Source organism: Barbatula barbatula (genome assembly GCF_947034865.1).
Source record: "Barbatula barbatula genome assembly, chromosome: 15".
Classification (NCBI taxonomy): Eukaryota; Metazoa; Chordata; class Actinopteri; order Cypriniformes; family Nemacheilidae; genus Barbatula; species Barbatula barbatula.
In genome coordinates, this window is record NC_136778.1 from 20,796,531 (window position 1) to 20,820,362 (window position 23,832).

The 23,832-nt window shown below is 39.2% G+C and overlaps 2 protein-coding genes across 7 annotated transcripts; one reads left to right on the top strand and one right to left on the bottom strand.

Moving 5' to 3' along the window:
* zdhhc14 (zDHHC palmitoyltransferase 14) lies at positions 1-17,908 on the bottom strand. Of its 3 annotated transcripts, none has more exons than XM_079475396.1 (9): positions 17,038-17,908; positions 13,899-14,059; positions 9,409-9,567; positions 9,187-9,324; positions 7,004-7,052; positions 5,824-5,926; positions 5,204-5,313; positions 3,868-3,970; positions 1-1,670 (listed from the first exon to the last, which is right to left on the bottom strand). In XM_079475396.1, exons 1-9 carry the CDS (start codon positions 17,421-17,423, stop codon positions 1,299-1,301), a joined length of 1,581 nt encoding a protein of 526 aa, XP_079331522.1. In that variant the 5' UTR covers positions 17,424-17,908; the 3' UTR covers positions 1-1,298. The 3 variants fall into 3 exon arrangements, with proteins under 3 accessions (XP_079331522.1, XP_079331521.1, XP_079331523.1); XM_079475395.1 differs by having other exon boundaries at positions 2-1,715; positions 17,038-17,825; XM_079475397.1 differs by lacking the exon at positions 1-1,670 and adding an exon at positions 3,268-3,443 and having other exon boundaries at positions 17,038-17,581.
* On the top strand, positions 17,575-23,742 carry tmem242 (transmembrane protein 242). Of its 4 annotated transcripts, none has more exons than XM_079475401.1 (5): positions 17,575-17,970; positions 18,850-18,987; positions 20,141-20,241; positions 22,633-22,770; positions 22,847-23,742. In XM_079475401.1, exons 2-5 carry the CDS (start codon positions 18,903-18,905, stop codon positions 22,958-22,960), a joined length of 438 nt encoding a protein of 145 aa, XP_079331527.1. In that variant the 5' UTR covers positions 17,575-17,970; positions 18,850-18,902; the 3' UTR covers positions 22,961-23,742. The 4 variants fall into 4 exon arrangements, with proteins under 4 accessions (XP_079331527.1, XP_079331528.1, XP_079331526.1 ...); XM_079475402.1 differs by having other exon boundaries at positions 17,677-17,943; XM_079475400.1 differs by having other exon boundaries at positions 17,677-17,930.
* Positions 23,743-23,832: the final 90 nt, after the last annotated feature.

Consider the following 23,832-nt stretch of genomic DNA (forward strand, 5'->3'; position numbering starts at 1 on the left):
TGTACACATGCAGTGATTTAATGTCACAAACAAACAAATCACTCATAGCACTTCTTTAAAAAAAATTGTGAATTTATTAACATCCACAATATTCCACCTTTGCGGAAAACCAGTAAACTGCATTTTGGCACAATCGCATATCACCATGATGTGTTGGCACCTGGTTAAAATCGGATGCAAGACATACCCAAATATTGAACGAAAGCATAATTATCATAGATAATACCACTGAAGTTGTCGACAGAACCCCAGAGAAAGAAGGCAGTGACGTTGCATTATAGTCTCTTCCATTATGTGACCAAACTTCGAATCACAGGCTGTACAAACAAACGTAGGTGTGATTCTCCGTTGTCCCAACAGCTCAGGTAATGTTCAAAGACCACAAATGAACAGATATAGTATGAGTCACATAGGAACACTGTCCATACAAATAATCCCACCTGTGGGCTGAATGACAGCTCGTGAAAGATGCCCGCCTTGTGTCTGCACTATAGGATACAGCAGTGGGTTCCACATGTAAAAATCCCGTTCATGTTCTCCAAACAGAAATATTGTGCACTAAATGGATAATAAAAATAATCGACCGTGGGTTTCTAAATCACATATCTCATTATATACAGTGTGCCACAATTCTTGGATCACGTGATTTGAAGTTGCTTTGAAATATTTCGTTTAAAGGGATACCCCACCCGAAAATAAAAGTTCTGTCATAATTTATAAATGATCAAACAAATGTTTGTAACCTAACAGATGTGGGGCACCATTGACTACCATAGTAGGAAAAATGACGATAACTTCAAAATATCTTCTTTTGTGTTCAACAGAACAAAGTCTTTTTTCTTCTATGGTAGTCAAGTTTGGTTGTAAACTTTCTTTCAAAGATATTTGCGTTCAGCAAAACAAAGAACTTTATACAGATTTGGAACAACTTGAGTGTGAGTAGACGACAGAATTTTCGGTTTTGGGTGAACTATCCCTTCAACAACCAAATTCATGGTGAAATCATAACATATCGTCATGAACCTAATACCTTTGGCTTGAAATTCCAATGGAGAAGTTGAACAGGAAATATACTTACAGAAAAGCACTGAAAAAATGTCACGTCACTAATGCGTTCCATTAGCGCAGCTCGGTTATGTGATACCGGAGCTGGAAGACTTGCTTTGGTCCTCGCTTAGTCCTCAAGACGTCAGTAAGTGCTGCTGTCTCCCACACAGTATTAGAAACGCCCACTAGAGGCTGCTATACATGTATGGCTTTCGGTTCAGTTCAGCAAGGCGGTATTTAATACGCACTGTTCACACGGAGCTGAGCTTCACCAAACCCCGCACAGAATCTTCATGGAGAGAGTCTTGGCTGACGGGGTTGAAGAGCTGTGCCGGGTGGACGTGGTGGCCCAGGTGGGTGGCGCAGGGCAGGGCTGCCGGTGGGGAGGGCGTCTCCTCTGGACTTATGAAGTGTTGATGATGCAGGTGATGGTGGCAGTGTATCTCGGAGTCCCGCAGGGCCATCAGCTCTCCACCGCAGGTGAGGCCGGGGATTGAGGAGGGCAGCGTGGGCTGAGAGGGGCCCAGAGTGGAACATGGGCCTCCCAATGTGGTCTTGGGTTGGAGGACGGGACCTCCGCTAAGAACCACGGGCTGACTGTGAAGAAGCGGGTTGGTGGCTGCCTGCAAAACGAATTTGGTGCTCTGAATGCACTGGTCTTGAGCACACTGGAAGGAAGAGGGAAAGAGAGATAGGCAGGAGGAAGTCTTAAGACTAAACAAGGAAACATAAGAATCAAATGTAAGAGAAAAAGAAGTCACAAGGATTCAAACTGGAGCAGAGATGGACGCCAACACTAATAAAATTCAACAATAGATTTCGACAATGTCAGAATTGTGGTCATGCAAAAATACTTTGATCATAATGCTAGCATAACTAAAATATCACTTTCTACTAGAAAATAATTCCCTTCACAAGGCTGGGTCAGTATAATATCATTTTATTTTTAGGTGAACTATCACTTTAAACAGGAACACTGTATAATATAATAATTTACATTAATAAAACAGTTTATTATACAAAGGCTACCAAAATTTGAACTAAAATCACACATTGAAATGTATTGTTTTTTTTCATCTTGCTCTTATAAAAGGGCTTAGCAATTCATAAAAAATTAATCATAATCGTCAATTTTGGCCTTCATCAATTACAAAAACAAAATAATCGACGTAATCGATTATTGTGCCGCATTCCACTTTGGAAGGATCCTCTCTTTTCTTGTAGTATAAATCCACAGCGCACACATTTCCTTTACTGTGGTTCAGCAGTGCTATTTCTTTACATTAATTTTTCAGTTAAATTCTGAGTTTAAAAGCAAAGTTTTTTTATTTTCTATGTTCTTTTAAAGGTTAATGAGTAATCGTGTTAAATAATCGCGATCTCAAAATAATCTGGCAGCCCTAGCATCTTACAATTATTCTTTAAAAAAAGGTGCTTCAAAAGAACCTTTTGGTTCCATAAAGACATCTTAAGAACCTTTAACATCTTAAGAATATAATTCTAATTCTTTCGATTTTAAAAGTAAGAATGAGATGGTTCTTTAAAGAACCTTTGGCTGAATGGTTCTTTGTAGAACCAAAATTGGTTCTTCCATGGCATCGCTGTGAAGAACCTTTTAAGCACCTTTATTTTTAGTGTAGATAGTAAAGAAATGTTCCAAATCGTTTCAATATGTACTAAAATAGCAACTACATTAAAAACAATGATCACAAAATAGTCAAAGATGCTATCCAAAAGAATCGAATTGAAATTGTCTGGTTTCTTTGGTCAGAAAGACGCAATTGCCCGCTTTCACAGACAAGGCTTGAGACTGGTCCCAGACTATGATGAATGATTGAGCTTTCCAAACTTAGAATAACTAGCAAATAACCATCGTTTTGTCTCAAGATGCTCACCAGAAATGTTTTTTTTTTCCCACAGCATTATTATAAAAGCGACTTAAATATGAATTTAGTTCATATTAAGCTAAGCCTTGTCTGTGAAACCAGGCCATTGTCATATTATGAAAGATTAAAAAAGTCAAGCTCTGAGAACCAAAAAGTGTAAAGAAAGACAGAAAAAAAGAATAAGAAAAGAGAAATCCTAGTTTTAAATGAACATTGTAGTGTTTGTTGTATTGCCTATGGATTGATTTAAATCAACTCAACGTGATGATAATAGCAAGTACAGAAAACTTCCAAAGAACATACCAATGAGATCTGGAACTGTTTTAACGTGAATTATCTGTCTATAATCTATAGATGGATGAATCTTACCATAGTGATATTGTGTTTTAACGTTTACAAGGGGTCTAGGAAATAATCAATTTACAAAATCCCACGAGGGAATGAATAATTGCCTTTAAGTCAGCGTCTGACACATCAGAATCCAGCATTCATGTGTTCCAGCAGCCCACACTGTCCCAGCATCACAGAATGAATCAATGTGATCCAAGTTCAGCATTTCAACAAGAAATACAAAAACAAAGACTTCCCATATGAAATAAAGCAAAGGGTCTTTTTCCTCTAAAACACGTAAACAAGTTTATCAAAACGAAGATATGACATCAAATCTGTGTTGTATTTTTATCTTTGAGTATACATTTTTAAAGTTTCTGTATTTTGATTAGATTTTGGAAAAAAATAGTGCACTACATAAAATAGCAAATATCATGTTTTACTCCATTTCCCAAATATGATTGTTTACCTTCAATACATCACTTCAGTACATTTAAAAAATGTGGTAGTTTCCCATTTTTACAAATAAAGTCGCATTAGTACGATAGAATAACATACCGTGTGCGTGTCGCACATGACAGAGTTCGGAGTACAGTGCACCTACCATATGACTCTGAACCTGATTGGAGGGACAGGCGCTGGTACCGTTCGTCTGGGCCACAGGCTGCGGGGTATCTGGCTGAACAAGGCCTCTCCCGTCAATCAAACTGCAACGAGAAAAAACCAAGCTAATACATTCTGATTGAGTCAGGAAATGTGGGCGAGGAAGCCAGAGGATCCGTGTGTGTGGAGTCCTCCTCCAGCTCAACATGCCCACTCAGAGCAGATGGCAGCTAGTGATGCTGTGTGCCCACTTCTGCTTTATGTTCCTGGCTCCGCGCAAAACTCATTAATGGTGTGCCGAGCTCTCATGTGGGTGTGTGAGCGTGTTCTGACGTTTGCAAACCTCCTCGTTCGCCGAGACACCAACTGAAACAATTTAGGATGTACCTCGGTTATCTAAGAAAATCGCATTTACAGGAGTAAGAAAGCCAGTTTGGTTTTAGCCTTTCGTATTCGTAAATGAGTGCGAGAACTGCTGAGGTCACTATTCTTTTTACAAGATCAGCACGAAGCCCTTGGCTGATATTGCGCCTGGAGAATGATTTGCTGATGGAGTTCCAGTCGATAGACATCTTATTTAAAAAGGCAGCTGGCTAATCACATTATTTGATAGAGATACAAGGATATTATATGCATACACATACACTCGTGTACGCGGTAAAGACAGCCGTCGAAAATACCCCCTTTCAAAACATTTCTCAGTGTTTCTGAACATACTATTATAGGTATGTGTTTAGGTAAAATGGTCATTTTTGTTTTATGTGAACTACGAACAATATTTCTCCCAAATTTCAAATAAAATATTGTTTCTATTTGCATCTATTGTCGGAAAATTACTGGAGAAACCTTACATTACATACAGACCTCAAATACTGCAAAGAAAATTCATATTTCATGAAAGTTCATATTCACTTTTAAGCAATTCAATAGTAATATTTCTACATTTGTGCACAAAAATGATTGTGATGATATGCAAAGCCAACCCAACGCCAACAGCCCCTCCCGCTTCCCAATAACTCAACATTTCTACCCAATAAAATATTTTAGAGCTTGAAATGACCTTGAAAATTTTGTTTTTTATTTATTGCAATGCTCATTATTATTTTCAAATATTATTTATCTTGAGGCACTTGGAAGTCAGCATGCACCCCCGTTGAGAACTCTTGCCTTAATGTGAATGTTCATTATTGACCCTGCATGCTAATATTTGAAACATTAGTGCTATATTCAAAAACAGCAGGCAGTATTACAGTACATATAGAATAGCATGCAGTGTCTCTGTGATCGATTCTAAACACAACCAAGGAAACAAAGAAATGAAGTGGTCTTGCGTTCACCTCGGCGGCAGAGGTCCACACAGCGCTGCGCAGCAGTTAGTGAGGAAGTTTCCGTAGCTGTAGGGGTTGTAGTTGCCTTTGCCTCGTTTGGATGACCATGAACCTTTGATCTGAAACATTGAGAACTACAGTAGCTGAGAGGGACAAGCTGCCAACACGAGAGCAGACAGCCAGACACTGAGAGAGCCTGAGATGAACGCTGCTCTCAAAACAGCCTGGCAGTGGGATTATGGAAATGAGACTCATTATCTTGTCGGTCCTTCGAGGTGTTGTCAGAGAAAAATACCTTGAAAAACAAGGGTCTTCAAGCCCCAGTGCTTAAGTATTGTCTTCCTGGTGAAACTTTCTCGGTCTCTTATTTGTTACTAGTTCATGGTCTCATACACGGGCACAAGATTGAACAGAAATTTGTTTGCAGCGTCTAAAATGTCACAAATCATTTCATATCTAGACTCCGTGTGACTATTGGCTGTGGTCAGACCATCATGATCAATGTCAAATCAATTTCATTGGTCCTATTATTTTTTTCGTATAAAACATTGGTCCATTCAAACAACAGCACGTTTGATAAGTTAACAACTGATAAAGAAATAAATATACAGAAAAAAAGTGTCACTCACATCTTCATTGGTGGTCTGGTTGGAGCTGATCAGGTAGGTATGAAATCCTGACAGACCTACGATGGACCAGACGGAAAAAAAGCACACCACCACTTCCAGAACAGTGCACGTGTCAAGGACAAACAAAATCTATATATTTGTATTAAAGCAGTTTCAAACCATTATCAATTTCTTTGTTCTGCTGAACACAAATAAAGCTTTTTAGAAGAATGTTAGCAACTGACAGTTATGGGTCACCATAGACTACCATAGTAGAAAAATGTAAATGTTTTGATTTACTACACTCTTTAAAATATCTTCTTTTGTGCTCAACACAACTAAACAATTATGCAATCATTTTTCCTACAATGGTAGTTAATGGTGACCCAGAACTGTCAGTTGCAAAAATGTATCCAAATATCTTTTTTGTGTTCAACATTTATACACGTTTGGAACGACTCAAGGTCGAGCAATTCATGACAGAATTTTCCTTTTAGGGTGAACTACCCCTTTAACAAACACATACAATATTACGGAGGGTAAAATTTACCCTCATGCCACCTCAGGAGTATATCTATGACTTGCTTATTTCACAGCTCTCTGAAAATCTGGAATTTTTCTTGTAAGATACCCGCCTAAGTGATGCTTAACTTAATACTGTTGTCCGTGGCAACCAGTCTCCTACACTGTGTCTCACATTTCGTATCACACTCTTTCGTCTCACACGCTGAAATAACGTCCATCTATCTTGCACGCAGCCCCATAAGCAGAATATTGTCAAATCTGATGAATATTATCCCTAAATGAGCCCTCGTATTACATGATTAAGGAAACGTGTATCCCTTCGATGCTTTAACTAAGCATCCTATGTTGACTTGCTTGTTTATGTGTTCGTGAATCCATCATGAAGCAATTCATGCGAGCAGCGAGCGTGAACACGACAGCACCCTCCGCAACACAAATCCCCGTGATACAGATTGAGGGGAGATCTCGCCAATCCTAGATCTGCAAAGACTTCCCACAGACCGTATTTAATAACATATTTCAATAGCGTTTTGAAAAGAGAGCGGTACAGACACTTACAGAGCGAGAGAGAGAGAAAAATCATTATGGGTGATGTGCTTTTCTGCAATTGTGTTCTGGAGGTGTGAAAAACAGAAATAGCCTCTTCCCACACGCACACACTTCAGTGAAAGGATATCTAGCTGGGCTGTCTTTGAGAGCGCTGAGAAAGCCAGTCCTGTTGGATCCTGCAGGAGAAGAACGGGTTACGTAACAAACAAAAGCTGTCATAGAAACAAACAACTGGAATTTGAAATGGCAGTCGGCGTAGTGAGTGCTGGAAAATAATTTAACCAGCTGCTGTTTCACGGATGTCTAAAGATGCTTTTAAGATAGAGACGCAATACCTAGAGGCTCCTTCAGCAGCTGTTACCCATAGACACAGAGTACTTTACTCCGTGGCATTAGCAGCTATTGGAAATTACCGCCCTATATCAGAGGACTCTATGGTGATTTGATCTCAGGTGGATGGTGAACACAGACTGAATTTAGAAATAACTTGGATAAAGATTCATTGACTTCATTGAGCTGTCAATTATGGGTGTCACATTATACCGTGATATCGCTCGATAAAACAGCGATAATTGGTATAATATTGCAAAGATAGGGATAGTTCACCAAAAAAAGAAGATTCTGTCATCATTTACTCACCATCTTATGGTTTCAAACCTGTGTGACTTACTTTCCTTTGCAGAACACTAAAGAATATATTTGAAATGTTGGTATTTTTTGGGTATTTTCCAACTTCTTTGTTGTTTGGTTACCAACTTTCTTCAAAAATATCTTCTTTTGTGTTCTGCGGAAGAAAGTAAGTCATGAAGGTTTGAAATGACATGGGGGGGGGAGTAAATGATGACAGAATTAGCATTTCTGGGTAAACTAGCATTATTAGCATTTTTATTTCGTAGATATCACAATGATATCGTTATCATTACATTTTCAGCCACAGTAATTGTGTGTTGAAAATCGAATATTGTAACATCTGAGAATGCAAATGCGAGTCTGTTGATACCATAGTGTGCCAAAAGCTGGGCTGTTGGTGTTCTGAATGATGTACACCTTTTTAGGACCTTTAGTCGTCTGCTAATGGTTTCCGAGGACAGATTGGTGAGTAAATAAAGGCACACCGAGTGTGCCCTGTACAATAAACATCTTACAAGAACCATTTGTCACTACAGCAACCCCAGAATGCCCCTGTCCTCCTGGCCTGATTGATCAGTTTTGTGCAGTAAACAGCGCTGCGTTCAGGCTAACAGACTCTTCATCACTCCCCCGGGGATTTAAACTGCTTTGTCAGCGTATTCATGGCTTCTAGCTGCCAGTCAAGGGCCAACAGGAGCTAATTGATGGGAACCATACTGTACCGCAATGAAACACCAGCTTTCGTTCTTAAAGGGACAGTTCACCCAAAAATGAAAATTCTGTCATCATTTACTCACCCTCAAATTCTCCCAAACCTGTGTTCATTTCTTTGTTTTGTTGCCACACGAAAGAAGATATTTGGAAGAATGCTTGAAACCCAACAGTTCTGGACAATTGGGTTACAAACATTCTTTCAAATATCTCTCTTTGTGTTCAGCAGAACAACAAACTTTATACAAGTTTGAACTTAAGGGTGCGTAAATGATGACGGAATTTACATTTTTGAGTGAACTTTCACTTTAAATAAAAACTTAGTACTGAGTGCCGAAGAAAAATGTTCTTTGTTGTAATTTGTGTCTTGTTTTCCATCAAAAATACTAAAAAGAACAAAATAAAATCATTGTTTTATCTGTGAAGCAGAATTGCACGTCACATCTTATACAAGTTTTATGTTTATATTATCTCTTTTTATTTTTACTTTGGTCATCAAATAATTGAATATTGGTTTAAGAATGTTTAAAGTCGCCGTGAACCAGATGTTGCGATGGTTTTCACATCCATATTCTGACACGTTACAGTGTAAAACGGAAATACCGAATGTTAAAAACAGAGGACGTGACTTGTGTTTTCCATTGCAAATTAATTGGTTGTATAAATCTGGTGTTGCATTTTGAAATGGAACTAGCAGTAGACTGCCAGTTGAAGGGGAGGAGATAACAGTCTTCAATAAAAGTCTTCAATATTTCATGGAAAAATAGGAATTGTTATCTTTACTTCACAGGGTCTTTAAGGATTTTTCTCTAAGGAAGCTAATTTATTGCCATTTCTATCGAATCCAATAGGCTGAAAAAATTATTCTCCGTCAAAGTGCAAACAAACAACATGGTTGTTTATCTGAATACCATTGTAACTTATGTTATTAAAATGTTTATGTATTCTGGAACTGAAGAGTTGACTTACTCAATATGACGTGTGTAATGACGAAGGCGAATATAAAGATGGTGAGGAACGACAGAGACAGAATAAACAGGTAGAAGAAACGATAGTTCCTCCTTCCCACGCAGTTGCCCACCCACGGGCAGTGATGATCGAATCTCTCTGAGGAAGAACATCATATGTTAGCGCATCTTTACGACTTTAAACAAAAACATGGTAATAAAACACTTCTGCACACACGCTTACCCACGCAGTTGTCACACAGGCTGCAGTGTGAAGCCCGCGGCGGTCTAAAGATCTTGCAGGTGAAACAGTATTTTAGCTTGACTGTTTGACCGTTAATCATCACTTCTCTTGTTCTGGGTGGCGGTCTGTAGCCTGGACCGCTCGGCCCGTTGGCTGCATCTGAAATATAACAATTTTGTGGTACAAATAATCAATTATTGAGTAAATACATAGACAGATCCGTGTTCAAAACGATTGTCTTATCTAACCTTGATTCACAACGGCAAGTTTATAATAATGATTTATAATTTGCGCTGTCGGGTCGCCCCATGCAGGAAATTTGTGCGATAACCAACGGTACAGTTGATTCTAAATTAGTGATGTTTTAAACGTTTCGGGTTGTATCCGGTCATCTGTTACGGTCACCTTGATGTACAGATGCACTGGTGCTGCTCTGATGCGGCGTGCAGGAGTCAGTAAGCACAGAGCTCAGATTCATCCACGCGGTGCCGAAGTACAACCCACGTAAAGAAAATAACTGCATATAACTGCAATTTTACGTTTCAAACGGATATGGCAACACAGTGGCCAAACTTCCGGACTGCAGCTTTAAGAAATTTGGTTTTGTAAAAATCAAGTTTAAAATGAAAAATATAAATCAGATAAGAAATATGCAGCTCAATTATGAATAAATCCATAACATAAAAGCGTACATCTAGTAACTTTCTAGGCAGATGCATTTCTGGTAATTTATTTCTGCATGTATTGTCGCCATTCCAGTTTATTCTCTGTTGAATTTCAATCAAATCAAACCTCAGGAGTGACATAATGTCATCCAACAGCAATGTGAAAGACTGACAGCATGACACATGAAACCCCTGATAAAAATACAGATTACTACACAAAATATATTTTTTTAATCTAAATATTATTGTTGTATTGCTTATTAAGTGAATATGAACTTTCTTTGCAGTATTTGAGATCAGAAAAAACACAGACCATCTTTTCTGTTATTTTCACCTGTTTCTCTAGTTTTCATTTTTTGCAAGTAAATGCAAATAGATGCAATTTTTATTTGAAATTGGGAGAAATATTGTTAGTGGTGCACGAACGAAATTTATTTTGATCTAAACACATATCTAAAAAATAGTAAATTCAGAAAAACTGAAAACCAATTTGAAATTGGTCTCTTAACCTACTTAATCTGCATGTGATGCCATCAATGTATTTTTGCTGTCCATTTTATAACATGCTATTCCATGCATTCTGACTTCTTTACACTGTTAAACGTGCTGGCTTCTCATGCTTAACATGATCAACTTGTTAAAAAACGAGTTGGACGTATGACGTGGTATTTCTGTATTCTTATAAGTCTTGATCCCTGTTTCGTAACATTCCTTTTATTGGCCGTTCTCCCGGAAAAGCAGGTCACGCGTCAACCGGCCAGCGTGAGAAAAAGCCGCTTCACTCAGCTGAAAATATTTACTTTTTTGCTTAAAGTTTTGTAGCACAGAAAGCCAAACAGTTTAAAGTTTTAAATGTCTGTTATCATTTGTATCTAACACGAATGCATCGCATAAATAGACTGGTTAATGACAAAGGACATTAATGCTATATACAAATGGACCATCTCATTTAGTATTTTAATTGTTCTGTGTTGTCCATTTTTTACTACACAATAGTAATATATTTGTCCACATAAAAATCCTGTTTTTAAGTATTTACCAGGCCAATAGTAAACTGCAGTAATATTAGATGATATAGTGGTTTTGAACCTTACTATAGTAAATACTGAAGAACACTACAGTTGATCAATTTACAACAAGAATACCACAATTTGCTAAATCAAATACAATCGAACACAGTATTTTTTTAATCGAGCGTTTAGGTTAACCAGGGATTTATTTTGACGGGTCGTCGTGAAGACGCTCCCACAATAGACGCTTGGGATTGACTGTGTGTTGTTCAGCAACGCAAGTTTTTCTCAAACAGTGAAAACACCTGAAATAAACTCTCAGGGAAACTCCGGACATGATGTTCATGTGTTTGTGTCCTCAAACCGTGAGACACATACCAATCCGTGTGAGCACGTTAAACTGTGCAACACAGTCACTCATACACGCAGTACCGGCAGATGACAGGTTTAAATAGCAGGAATCATCACAGAAATCCTAGGGCTCTGGATATATGAACTCCATGCAGCCAGGAAATGAGTTTCAATCACAAAATAGACTAAAACCAAGTAAAGTAGCGGTGCACCATCGATTAATGTCACACACAAACAAGCACAAGGACAGACATACTTCTAATGCACTTGCAAAACTATATCGCACTGTACAGCCCTGCTAAAAACACCAGAGTCCATTTTTGGCACCAACTCCTCATCTGCCATGGCACTATAGTACTGATTTGTTTTCAAATAAGTCACACATGGAAACATCTGAGGAAGACACATATATATTTTGGACAATCAGCACAGCACAGAAAATCATAAGGCTGCTTAACTTCATGTGGAGCATCGCAGACCTCGCAGCACAGCGAGAGCGATTCGAAAGCATACAAAACCCTCTTCAATGTCATACGCCAAAGGATCTGTGCAGCCCTGTGTGATGTCGAACACAGCTCTTGTTTTAGACGACAGACAAGATCATGAACCTCTTGATTCTGTTAAAAAGTGGATTCAGGACGCCCTCAAAATCGATTGCGATTTAAGATCGTCAGATCGCCACCCCTAAGGTAAGTCAAACTAAGGCCACGTTTACACGATGAAAAAGGGAAATGTTTTTGAAAAGTTTCACGTACACACCACAACGTTATCCGCGTTTACACAGATCCGCAAAAATAACTAAAACGCTGTATTACGCCTGCCACGCCAGAAGTTGGTGACATCACTTTGTAAAGAAAAAATAACAGAGTCCCTGAGGACTGATTGACGGTTTATCGGAAGGGCGGACTTCCGTCGCTAAAGAGACCATACAATACAGAGCGCTGCATTTCTCCTCATTTATAGTGAAGAGAAGCGTGCACACATACACAAACAAACAAACAAGATGGCGAAAAGTTTGGAGATACGAAGGTTTTCATTCCCAGGGTCTGATCCAAAAGCGCCGTTTAAAAACCCTTCGTCGCAGTGAATGATTGTTAAGATTTTGCTATAATTAGTGTCCGCTGATGGTTATAGTATGTAATCCGCCATTGTTGTATTTGTTTCTTCTTCGTTGTGTTTGGGTGTACGCGCATACCACACCCCCACACTTAATACGCATGTGCACAATGTCATTTTGTCATTCTTGTGTACTTTGGGGTTTACACGGAAATGAGAACGCCGTGGCTTTCAAAAACTTGCACTTTGAAACCCGTTTTCAAAAGTTTCCAATCAGTCCCCTAAAACGCTGTTTTTGGTTGTGTTGTAAACGGACAGCCAAATCGCATAAATTGTTTTGCGCTTTCACTTGAAAATGGTCTCGTGTAAACGGCCCCTAGGTCATATGTCTGTGTTTTGTTGGCAATCGGTGTGTACGTGCATAATGTAAACAACACGAAGGGATAATGCGATAATGTTTTGTGTGCGTGTGCTGTAGTCCCCCCCGCACGCCTCTACCAGCTCGTCTATATCTGTCTTTTATAAATTTGATCAAACTAAAAACTCTTCGAAGATGCAATACTATTGTATAGGCACTCAAGATTGATATGAGATGTGCAGAAACTGCGTGTGTAACCCCATCTTTAAGTTTCAGTCTGCTCATTAAGAAAAGCAAATCCAAAGAACCCGCACAACTCCTACCGACAACTTCATTGACATTTCTTAATAATGACTGTGTGGTGTTTAAGCATATTGGAGCATAAAAATAAATTTTCATTATATGAAAAGAACGGTTTCTGGACTAACATTAGGGTGGGTAGAATTTTCATCTTTGGATGACGCTGTCCACTATCTTCTAAACAGCATGCTGCGTCCCTGGGGCTTACAGCAGTGTTTACTATATTATTCATTTGAACAGCAGGGGGCTGAAAAACCTCAGCCCAAGTGCACTTCACTGGCTAAGACCCAGTGATTTCCATTTCCCGTCCCTTAGGGTTCACTGTCCTAATGCAAGAGAACAAATTCTGTCTCAATAAGACGGTGACAAACTCATTAGAGCCCTGAAAGTGACCACATTAAGTTACAACAAGCATATTCATACCGAGCCCGAGTGAGTGAGATCAAATTGAGTCCTGACTGCTTTAATAACACCCTAACATACTCACGAACAAGCGCTAACTCAAAACTGATTAAAATCTCTTATTAAAAATCTCGATTAAAAGACTTGGAATCTTCGCCAGGTATAAATATTTTAGCAGATTTGATATTACCCCAGGCTGACAGCAGCATGCATTATTCATATCACACGCAAAGGCGAACAACATCAAAATGCTTTGGCTTCACACTGAGCATTCTCGGTAGAGACCTGAACATTCAGCTCCACGTGAAAACAAACAGGAAGAGCTATCATCTCAGCATTTCCTCTCACCTATCTGTCTCTCGATGTCCGCTGCTTCCTCTGGTGTGGCTCTGGGCAGGACGCCCGGGTCGCTGAAACTCGCCCGGAGCAGCATTCCCATCACGAAGAAGAAGAGCACTCCTCCGATGGCCGGAATGGCCGGAGTCAGGTTTGACGCCAGAAACGGACAGCTAAAGGAGAAGTTATGGAAACGGTATAATAGCTGCTTGTGTTTCGCTCAGTGCAATGTTGCGTAAGAATCCAACGACTTTAAACATTAGTTTACATCACTTCCCTGCTAAAAAAAAACAATAGAAACCATTAAAAAAGTTGTAATGGTTTTAAATGGATTTCTAATGAAACTATTCTATTGGTGGGAATAATGCAATTTTGTAACGGTTTTAATGGAAAAAGCTATTGGGTTGTAAGGGTATTCTAATGTAAACCGTTAAAATGTATTAGGTTTCTGTCTTATTTTCAGCAGGGTTAGCGTCAGCTATGTTAAAAAAGTAAATTCTCAGATTGCCTGTATGCAGTCATGTGATTTGTTAACAGTGCTGCCGTAAGGTTTTGTGTTATTTTTTACTGTCAGCTGACAGTCTCTCTCTCCTCCAGAGCGGAAGCACTTTGCTTGGCTTGTAGGCGTCTTTACATCACACACACATGGATGTGTTTTCACATATTTGACAAAAAATAATAATAAGAGTGTTGATTCTAGTGCTTAACTAACAGAACGCGAGAGCGGCAGTGATAAAACTGGGGGCTAGAAATCTACAGCTTCTTGGAGACGATCACCAAGCTTTGCCATTTCGTCTGCTGGAAACAACGAGTGCAACTAGATTACACTGAAGTGACCTAGCATGTCAAAGTTTTGAAAACGTAAATCTCAGGGTGGATTAAAAGAAAACTTTGTCGTACTGTGTCTGTCACTGATAAGCATTGGTGGTGAACGGGTCAATGACATGACATGCATATTTCGGTGTCCGGGGGCACAGTTTCCTTTAAAATGACGTGATACACTTATAACATATCACTTTATAAACCTGTTTTGTTGAAATACATTATGTTGAATTTATGTTTTGGCATCTCAAACTTGCAAAGGATTGGCAGGTGGTGCAACTGTTTAAATGTTTAAAAATAAAATTACTTTATCTCTTAAAGCTTCGCTGTGAACAAATTTCACAAATATCAGAAGTTTTGAAGATGTTGAGATAAATGAAGAACTTCTGTCCAACAATTTGGATGATCTTAAACAAACACGGTCCTTTAGTTAAAGGAAAAGTTCACCGTAAATAACAATTCTGTCATCGTTTGCTCACCCTCCAAACCTGTATACATGTCTTTGTTCTACTGAAAACAAAGGAAGATATTTGGAATAATGTCAGTAACCAAACTGATTTCATTCCCCATTAAACGTCATAGGAGAGAAAATAAATACTATGGGGGTCAATGGGTAATGAGATCTGTTTGGTTACTGACATGCTTATAAATATGTTCCTTTGTGTTCAGCAGAACAATGAAGTTTATACAGGTTTGAACAAGCCTGACGTTGAGTAAATGATGACAGAATTTTTAATTTTGGGGTTTACTGTCCCTTTAAGAAGTGAACGAATAGTATCCGTTTTCTGTCAGTCATATGGCCACTTGACCTTTTTTTTAACAGCGTAATAATGACATTTTAATATGAGAAACTTTAACCAGTAATTTGAGTTGATACGTTTTAATTTGCAATCTGGGTTCAAACGGTCTCCACTAGTTGTTCTTTACTTTTCTATTTGATGGCTGTTAAATTGACTAAAACGAGTCATGGCCATTCATAAGCCAAAACGGTCAGACGTTATCGACTGGCATGGCCTTCCCTGCAGGGCATTTGAAGAAAGCCATACTGTGTTTACCACTGTTTTTAGACGGTAGTATGCAGATTAGTTCATGGTAAAGTGCTCTCCAAGAAACAGTTATGAACACATTATGAGAGGTTGTTACAGTTTATATTATGTCGTACTTCTTGTACTTTGGTAATATTGTTTCTCGATACAAACACACACATGTTTGTACGGCAGACTTTGGTACGCTTTCTCAAAAACACACGCCGCATTTATTTGCTTTCACACCATGTGGAACGTCTTGCCCCACAGACGACCGCTACAAGTGCATTACAGGAAACTCGATGTTTATGTGACTTTACAAGCTCAGGTTCGAGTCGAAATGATTTTGTCAACCACCATGACAGTGATATACAAGCTCAGCTAGATAATTATATACGCCTTACAAAGGATTCCGACTAAACTGCCAACCCGAATGTCTTTCACGCATGCTGTGATTTCTGAGATCTGGCCTTAATGGCCTCTGTAATGATTTCACAAAAAGCATGACACAATCAACCCTAAAGCACAGAAAATAAAACTGTGGGCCGGGTCGTCCCGTTGTTTCCTAGGAGACACAGCCTGTTCCAAAAGCACACAAAGATCGGGAAGGGGAAAGCGTTGCCATGGAAACAGGACCACACCACATCTATGTTTTTGGAAGTTGTGGTATGGAATGTATGGGGTTTGGAGAGATGGGGGATGGGTCACATCCTGTGCAGCAGTCTCAGGATAACACTGACACGTTCTTTCACGGAGAACGATGGGTTAGCGGCGTTGGCTGGATTTATTGCGACCACCTGACACGCTGGCTAACATTGTCAAATGCGTGCTTGTTTTTTCCAAACAGTAACCCCACACAGCTCCGAGCACAAGGCTCGCTTGTGTCAAGTTTGTCGGAAATGTCCGGAACCCAGAACGTTATACGTCTGGAGTTTTTACCTAAACGCAATGAATTGTGCCAAATCTCTTCTTCCGTTTAAGCTGACCGGCTCGCACTCCGAACGTACTTCAAGATGCGCAGATGCCAGCGCAGGTACGTCTGCAAGAGAGAGTTCTGGACAACTTCAGCCGGGCAGAAACACCTGATAAACGTCTTAGAAACTTACTGACATCTTCTAGACGTCTATGCGACATTTGACAGGAAACGTCTCGCAGACGTCTAGACGATGTAATGCAGACGTCAAACAGATGTATATGAACACAAGGGAAATAAATAACTTAATTCTACTGGAATCAAACGAATCACCCCACGGTGTAGTATATAAAACACAACTATTACTAGAGAACCCTCCCATTACACTTACTCAAAAGCAAAGAAGAGGCCACTGGTCACCAAGATGAGAACCATGGTAAGGTAGAAAACCCCCGTCTGCTTCGCCATCATAATCCTCCCGTTGCAGTAAAACTTATTTCGGCCAGGAAAGGCCTGCCACTTCCTTTTGATCTTCTTTTTGGAGTGCGGGGTCTCTTTGGGTGAGGAGTTGTGCGTGCAGATCTGATTGTACTGGCACTCTCTGATGGGCTCCTCTACTCCCATATGCATGTTGACCGTCATCGGGCCAAAACAGGCTGGAAAAGCGAAGCAGGAATTCAGATGTTCTCCACCGAAGAAGGAACAGGCTGATCCCGGAGGCGCACCGCCGAGAAAGAAAGCATCACAACAGCCAGTCAAAGAAAACCATGCGACCATTTTCTTTGCTCCATGTTTTGAAAGAAATCTTCAATTTTGAAAAGCGGCGGATTTGACATCCGTAACGAAATGAGATCCGTGTGATTGTTCGGAGGACCGAGTCATTGCAGATGTCTTCACAACAGGATGCTCTCCGTCCCGTCCAGAAATCGTTCTCAAACGCGCGCAACGATTAAATCAAATCCACCGAAACGCGTCCTCTCGTATCCCGCTCGTGAACGGATTTGTATCGCGTGAACAGCGGAAGAGACGTGTTGCTGAGGCGAATATTAAAACGTCAGACGGACGCGAGCGCGGAGTTTGTCGTTTGTCATCTGTGTCGAGAAGCTGATGTGGAGGGAAACACGAACACTGCGCGAGCTCGGAGAGCATAGAGATGACCCTATAAACAGCGGCCGTGTCTCAAACACTCGCGAGCTGACTTACTACATCGCGTTTTTGAAGCACGAGCGCCAAACCCCGGTGGTGTGAGCTGAGCTGACTTCGTTCGCGGTCGCTTCCTAGACGGTATTTTACGCACGTGCGTCAAAACCGAGTGAGCTCGGAGGTGATGCTTGACGTCATTTGCTTCGTTTTTAGGAGGTCGTGTATTCAAACCGATTCATTTAATAAAACGGTTTGATATTATGATATAAATTAATTCACATTTAGAATAGACTTAAGTGCGCTGTGTAGACATACAGCAAAGTTCACAAATGCCGCCTGCGTAGGCAGCTCGCTAGGTTTTGACACTAAACCGACATGCGCATGTTTTCCAAGCCTCGCCGTTAATTATGATTTCTAAATATAACAATTAATTGTATATTCTCAAATCTCAAACCAGTCTTGAACTTGACATTGCGTTTGAATGCAGTGCTCGAACTGAAGGGGGGGGATCTGGGGGATCCGTGAGCCCCCATAGGCACCCCCATAACAAGTAAAATTTATATATGAGTAAAATTATAATGATATTGACAAATGTGATTAAATTCATGCAATGGATTTGATACATTTTGTGAATTAATGATATTAAGTTTGTTTATGGGCTAGTTGTCACTTGTAAATTTGAAACGCCAAACAACCATTAAGTGTCATTTCTGTTCACCAAGCCTGTATTGATTTGATCCAAAACACAGCAAAAGCCTGTTCTTTTATGCAAGCCTGTTTTGAATAAATATAGTTATGCATATTATGATCAAATATATTGTGTGTTTTGCATAAATTGTATATTTTCGACACGAACCCCCACCCTCACAAAAAAAGTCTTATGGTGGGGACTTGATTCAATTCGAGCGCTGTTTGAATGTCATATGTAGTGCGTTTTTGTCACGTATTAAATTACACAAATGCGCGACGCGTCTGAATATAATAACAGAACCGCGAAAAGCGAAACTTCGTTCAATGTTTTAACAAAGCACCTTATTCGTTTTATATTGGGATGCGAAAGGTTCCGCCGGACATGTTTCCACCGGACGAGGGAGGAAGTGGGACGCGTTGAAGATGGCAGCGCACCGGGAGAACACGAGTGTGAATGTGACTGCTGAGAATGACAGGGATCAGGACGACAAATTACTCTTGATCAAAGGTTTGTGTCGTTTAATAACGTGTGCAGAACGCAAGGGCAGCTCTTATTAACTGTTACACGACGTCAGTCATGAAGCAGCTGTCGGGATAACCTTACGTCAGATGGGTCACGTCATATAAACAAATGGAATGTTGATGTAGTTTTATTTCGGCGTTTTGATGGAGTGGTGGTATAACAGAACATCAAAAATTTTTATTATTCACGTTATACCATTGTATCAATAATAATTGTAGTAATGCAGTTGTTGTTGTTGTTATTATTACTGATACAACAAACATACAATATTTTAATAAACTGTTGAATTGTGGGCTGCTAATAAAAGCCATAAATAACAATGTCCACCTTTTATTCTTTGGCTGCCCATTATTTTCTCAAAAAAGCAAATAGTAGTTTAATAGTCGTATAGTTTTATGCAGTTTATTTTGTACACGGTACAGCAGCTTCTCATTGGAGTTTAAGGGTAGTGTAGTTCATTGGGAATTTGTCTTATAAATATTGACAATTTACAACCTGGATTGCTTTGCATTAAATGTGCATTCATTCGGATCATTCAAATAATGATCACAAGAAACATAACCGTATTCTCTACCTTGCGCAAAGCGTAATTTTAACTTTTAGGAGGAATTTGTTATTTTTGTAACTTATTGCTTCTTTTGTTGTTGCTGAAATTCTCATTACCGTATCGCGTCCCAATTTTGTCTGAGTGCATTATATTTTGTAATTTGAACAGAATAAAATTAAAAAATTCAGAAAAAACAATCGGATGTTGTTCTCAAATGACAAAAATAATTGACGGAGCATTCGTGTATAATAACAATGAAGATAAAGTGGGAAAAGAAATGTCCTTAAACGATAAAAGTGACACTTATTCTCATGCTCCGTAACGTTTAAAGGACTGTTTACGCACGCACACACAGATAGTTACATTAAGTTCTTGTTAAGGAAAGATGCTAGCAAGTGTTCAAGTAAAGATTGTTGTCTAATAGCAATTGTAGTTTACATTTAAGCGTTTATGACTCAAGTGAGGAGGACATCCAATGAAGCACTTAAACATATACGGGCAATAACATAAACATTTTGAGTTCGCTACATACCAGTTCATCTGTATAAGCATGTTACCCTGTGTGATGCGTGACTTGTTTATGTTATGCAGGTAGCGCTTTTCTCACTACTGTGGCCACTGCGGGGATGATTGCAGGGTTTGGTACCACCCTCGCCATGGCTAAGAAGAAGAGTCCCGGTTGGTTTAATAAGGTATCACAGTTTTCAGCAATATAATAATAACATCAGCTAAACCGGTGGTTCTCAAAATGGGGTGGGACCGAAATGGATCCAGGGGGCCCAAGGATTTGATGAAATATAGACATTTATCATCAATTTTATGCAATCTGAAAATAAGAGCACCAACCAAAATAATTAAATGTTTAAGATAATAAATCTGGGGGCCGCAGAGCAATGCAATATACACAAAGGGTGCTTTACAACAAAAAAGTTTGAAAACCACTGAGTAACATCTGCGATTCAGATCAGCGCAATAATCATGGCAGAGGTGTGAAGGATTGAATAGATTTTTGGAAAAACTAGCTTCAGAAGTCAATATAGTGTATTAGTTATTTTATTTCTGTATTACTGAACGTAACCCTTTATTACACAAAAGGCCTGTTTCTTTTCTTTTTGGTGAGGCTCATAACTGGGCTACTGACTCGCATACGCTTTAAGGTCAAATATACATGTAAAAATGCATTGTACTCTTATACATTCAGATAAATGTATAAACAGATTATCTTTAATCATTTGCTTGCAATGCCATGATGCAAATGATATACATGTTTATCTCATTCTATTGTCAACTTACTCGCTCTATCACTGTGTGTCATCACAGAGAAAAATAACAGAAATTGGTATTTTTCATCATAGTCAAAGAGAAAGTTTAGATGCACTATCGGTCAAATGTTTTTGGAAACTTATGTGTTCATATTTTAGAATAATAATAAACCCATCAATATTATGAAATAAATCAAAGGGAATTATGTTGAAATAGATTTTTAAACGTGTTGTATTTGATCATCTTCAGTGTAGAAATGTTTTCTAGTCATTTTATCAAGCAGCTCTTGCCCTGAGATCAAATAGTTTTAAAGGAGTTCCCATCTATTCTGTGTTCGTATTGAGTCCTCTTTCTTCATTATTCAGTCAAAGTCATCCATTTCAAAAACATTTGTTATTAAATAAAATGGTAGTTTTGTCATTTAAAAAAACACGTTTGTTTGCTCAAGTACATTTTTGTCTACTAAACTAATTTCAGACATTTAAGCATTCAAATCAAATTTTGTTTTCAAAATTCAAATCAAAGAAACATTGAACTCAAGCGTCCCAAAACCTTTGACTGGTAGTGTATGAGTTATTCATCAAATTGTGTGGCCTATATGCTAATCCCTTTAAAGCCATTGGACTTATTTTTACTGCTAGACGTATAAATAAATCTCAGACTGTCCAATATCCACTATGCCCTCATTTACAGCTCCTTAGATAACTTCATTGAAATGGTCCACTTGAAGGTCAAGTGAGCCAATTGGGATGGTAAGGGGTGCCGGAAGGGATGCAGGCAGGGTTTTTGGCAGACATGAGGGAATTCGTTTGGCCTCACAGTGGATCAAGAGGCTAGCTGTTGAATGTTCATCGGTTTACACTTGTTGTTGCAGTGCATCATGGGATCGAATGAGTACACATGGTAATGCCCATGTTGTTTATAGAGAGCCGTGGTTCTTGTCCTTGTTTATGTCTGATTCATAAGAAAGAAACGTGTGCAACAAGAGATGGTTCCTGAACATGATGCTCTGTTCCTAATGTCTCTCGATGTCTGCAGAATGCAGAGGTCTAATAACAGCTAATCTGATATGTAGAGCACTGAAGAGATAAATGACATTAAAGCGGATAACATCATTAGCGTGTCTGTATCAGGAAGTTTTCGTAACTTCGCTACACAAACAACTAGTTTAGCCGTTAGACAATGTGAAATAAAAATGGACGCAAGTTATGTTTCGGGGCTTATCACTGTGTGCATACAGCGTCAATAAACGTTCATTCCTTCATTATGTAAAATGAATAAACAATTAAGATTCTGCACTAATCTGATGCATTAAGTAATGTCATTTGTTAATTTTAGGACCATGCTCCTGTCTGACAAAGATCAGATTTCTCCCTTCCACAAAGTACAAAAGATGCTTATTTAAACATTTTAAAATAATGATTATGAGTTTTGTGAAAACTTGTAGGCCCGGTTTCACAAACACGGCTTTGCTTAAACCAGGACTATGCTTTAGTTGAATTAAGATATTTATGTCGCTTTTATAAAAACGCTACACCGTTACTGGTGTGCATTTTGAATCAAAACAATGGCACTGATATATATTTTAAGATATTTTCTTCTATTCAGTTAAGACAGGTCACACATTTAGTCAGGGAGAAGCCTTAAGCCATAAAGTCCATGCCAGGTTTAGTGCATGCTAGCATTACAGCAAGAGGACATGCCAAATAATAAGAAAATTAGTATCTGTAACTTTTTACGCATGTTGATATGCTGATAATATACTTGTTAATAAAAATAATAATAACACAAGACACTTTTTTTTGTCTCCACATGTTCAGGGTATAGTGGGAAGTGCTGTGGTGCCAGAAAGTGGCGCCTCTTTAGCATTGCGAGCGCTGGGCTGGGGTTCACTCTACGCCTGGTGTGGTGTTGGCCTCCTCAGCGTCACAATATGGAAGGCCCTGGGTGTCCACAGTGTACGTGTCTCGTCGCGTCATATTTCCTACTTTAATCTGCAGCTGTGGTTTGATATGTATCGTTTCTCTATTACAGCTGAAAGAATTTCGCCAGAAAATGCAATCCCTTTTCCCCTCCCTTCCCAAAAACGCAGACGCTGCGGAGAACTCGGCTCCGATCGACTGGGATTCCATCTTCAAGTCAAAATGAGCAGAAATCTGAGTTTTCAGAATGCAGTCTTACATGACTGTTCGGATTTTATTTTTATCAGGTGTTCTGCCCTTGCGTGAGGCAACAGGTCGGTTCATTCGACCGCTTTTGAGCCCAGCAACTGTGGTTAATATACTGTACAAGGTAACGGAGTTGGGGAGAACACTGTTGAAGACCAGCCCGACTCCGTGGGATTGTGTTTGCCTTCATTTGGTCGGAGTGCCAAGAAGAACTTCAGAAGACCTGAGCTGTTTCTTGCTGAAGCACACCACAATATCCCACATTTGGCAATATTGTAAATTTGTACTTAATACAGTATGCATACTCGCACGTGACGGCTGAGCATTTTGAATATAATAAACTGCCATTTGGCTGGCATATATATTTTGCAATAACTTAACAAAATAGCACTGTGCTGTTGTGATAAAGTGGCATCATGTGGCTTGGAATTCATAACAAAAGCGCAATGCAACTTTTTTCTCCGAAAACTTCTTTCAGTGTCTTTGAAAAGCAAGATTTCCTGGAAAAGTAGGCCGAAGGACAAAAATATTTTCCAGCGCCCTGCAGTGATAACTGAAGTTAGAAAAGCAGCTGTTTTAAATGCGCCTGTGTGGTCTGCATATTTACAGCATGTGATCTGATTAAACTGATGTGCGCAATACATGCGACAGCTGCAACACATCAAACAGACCCCCAACCTGTGCTTTTACCTAGTTGTTTTTGTGCTGTCAAAGCAATTCATCACGATTAATCGATTTCAAAATAAATGTTTTTTGTTTGTATATTTGTGTGAGTTGTGTATTTATTTGTGTATATAAATGCACACACATTCAAGTATATAAGAAATATGCGTTATATATATTTATACATAT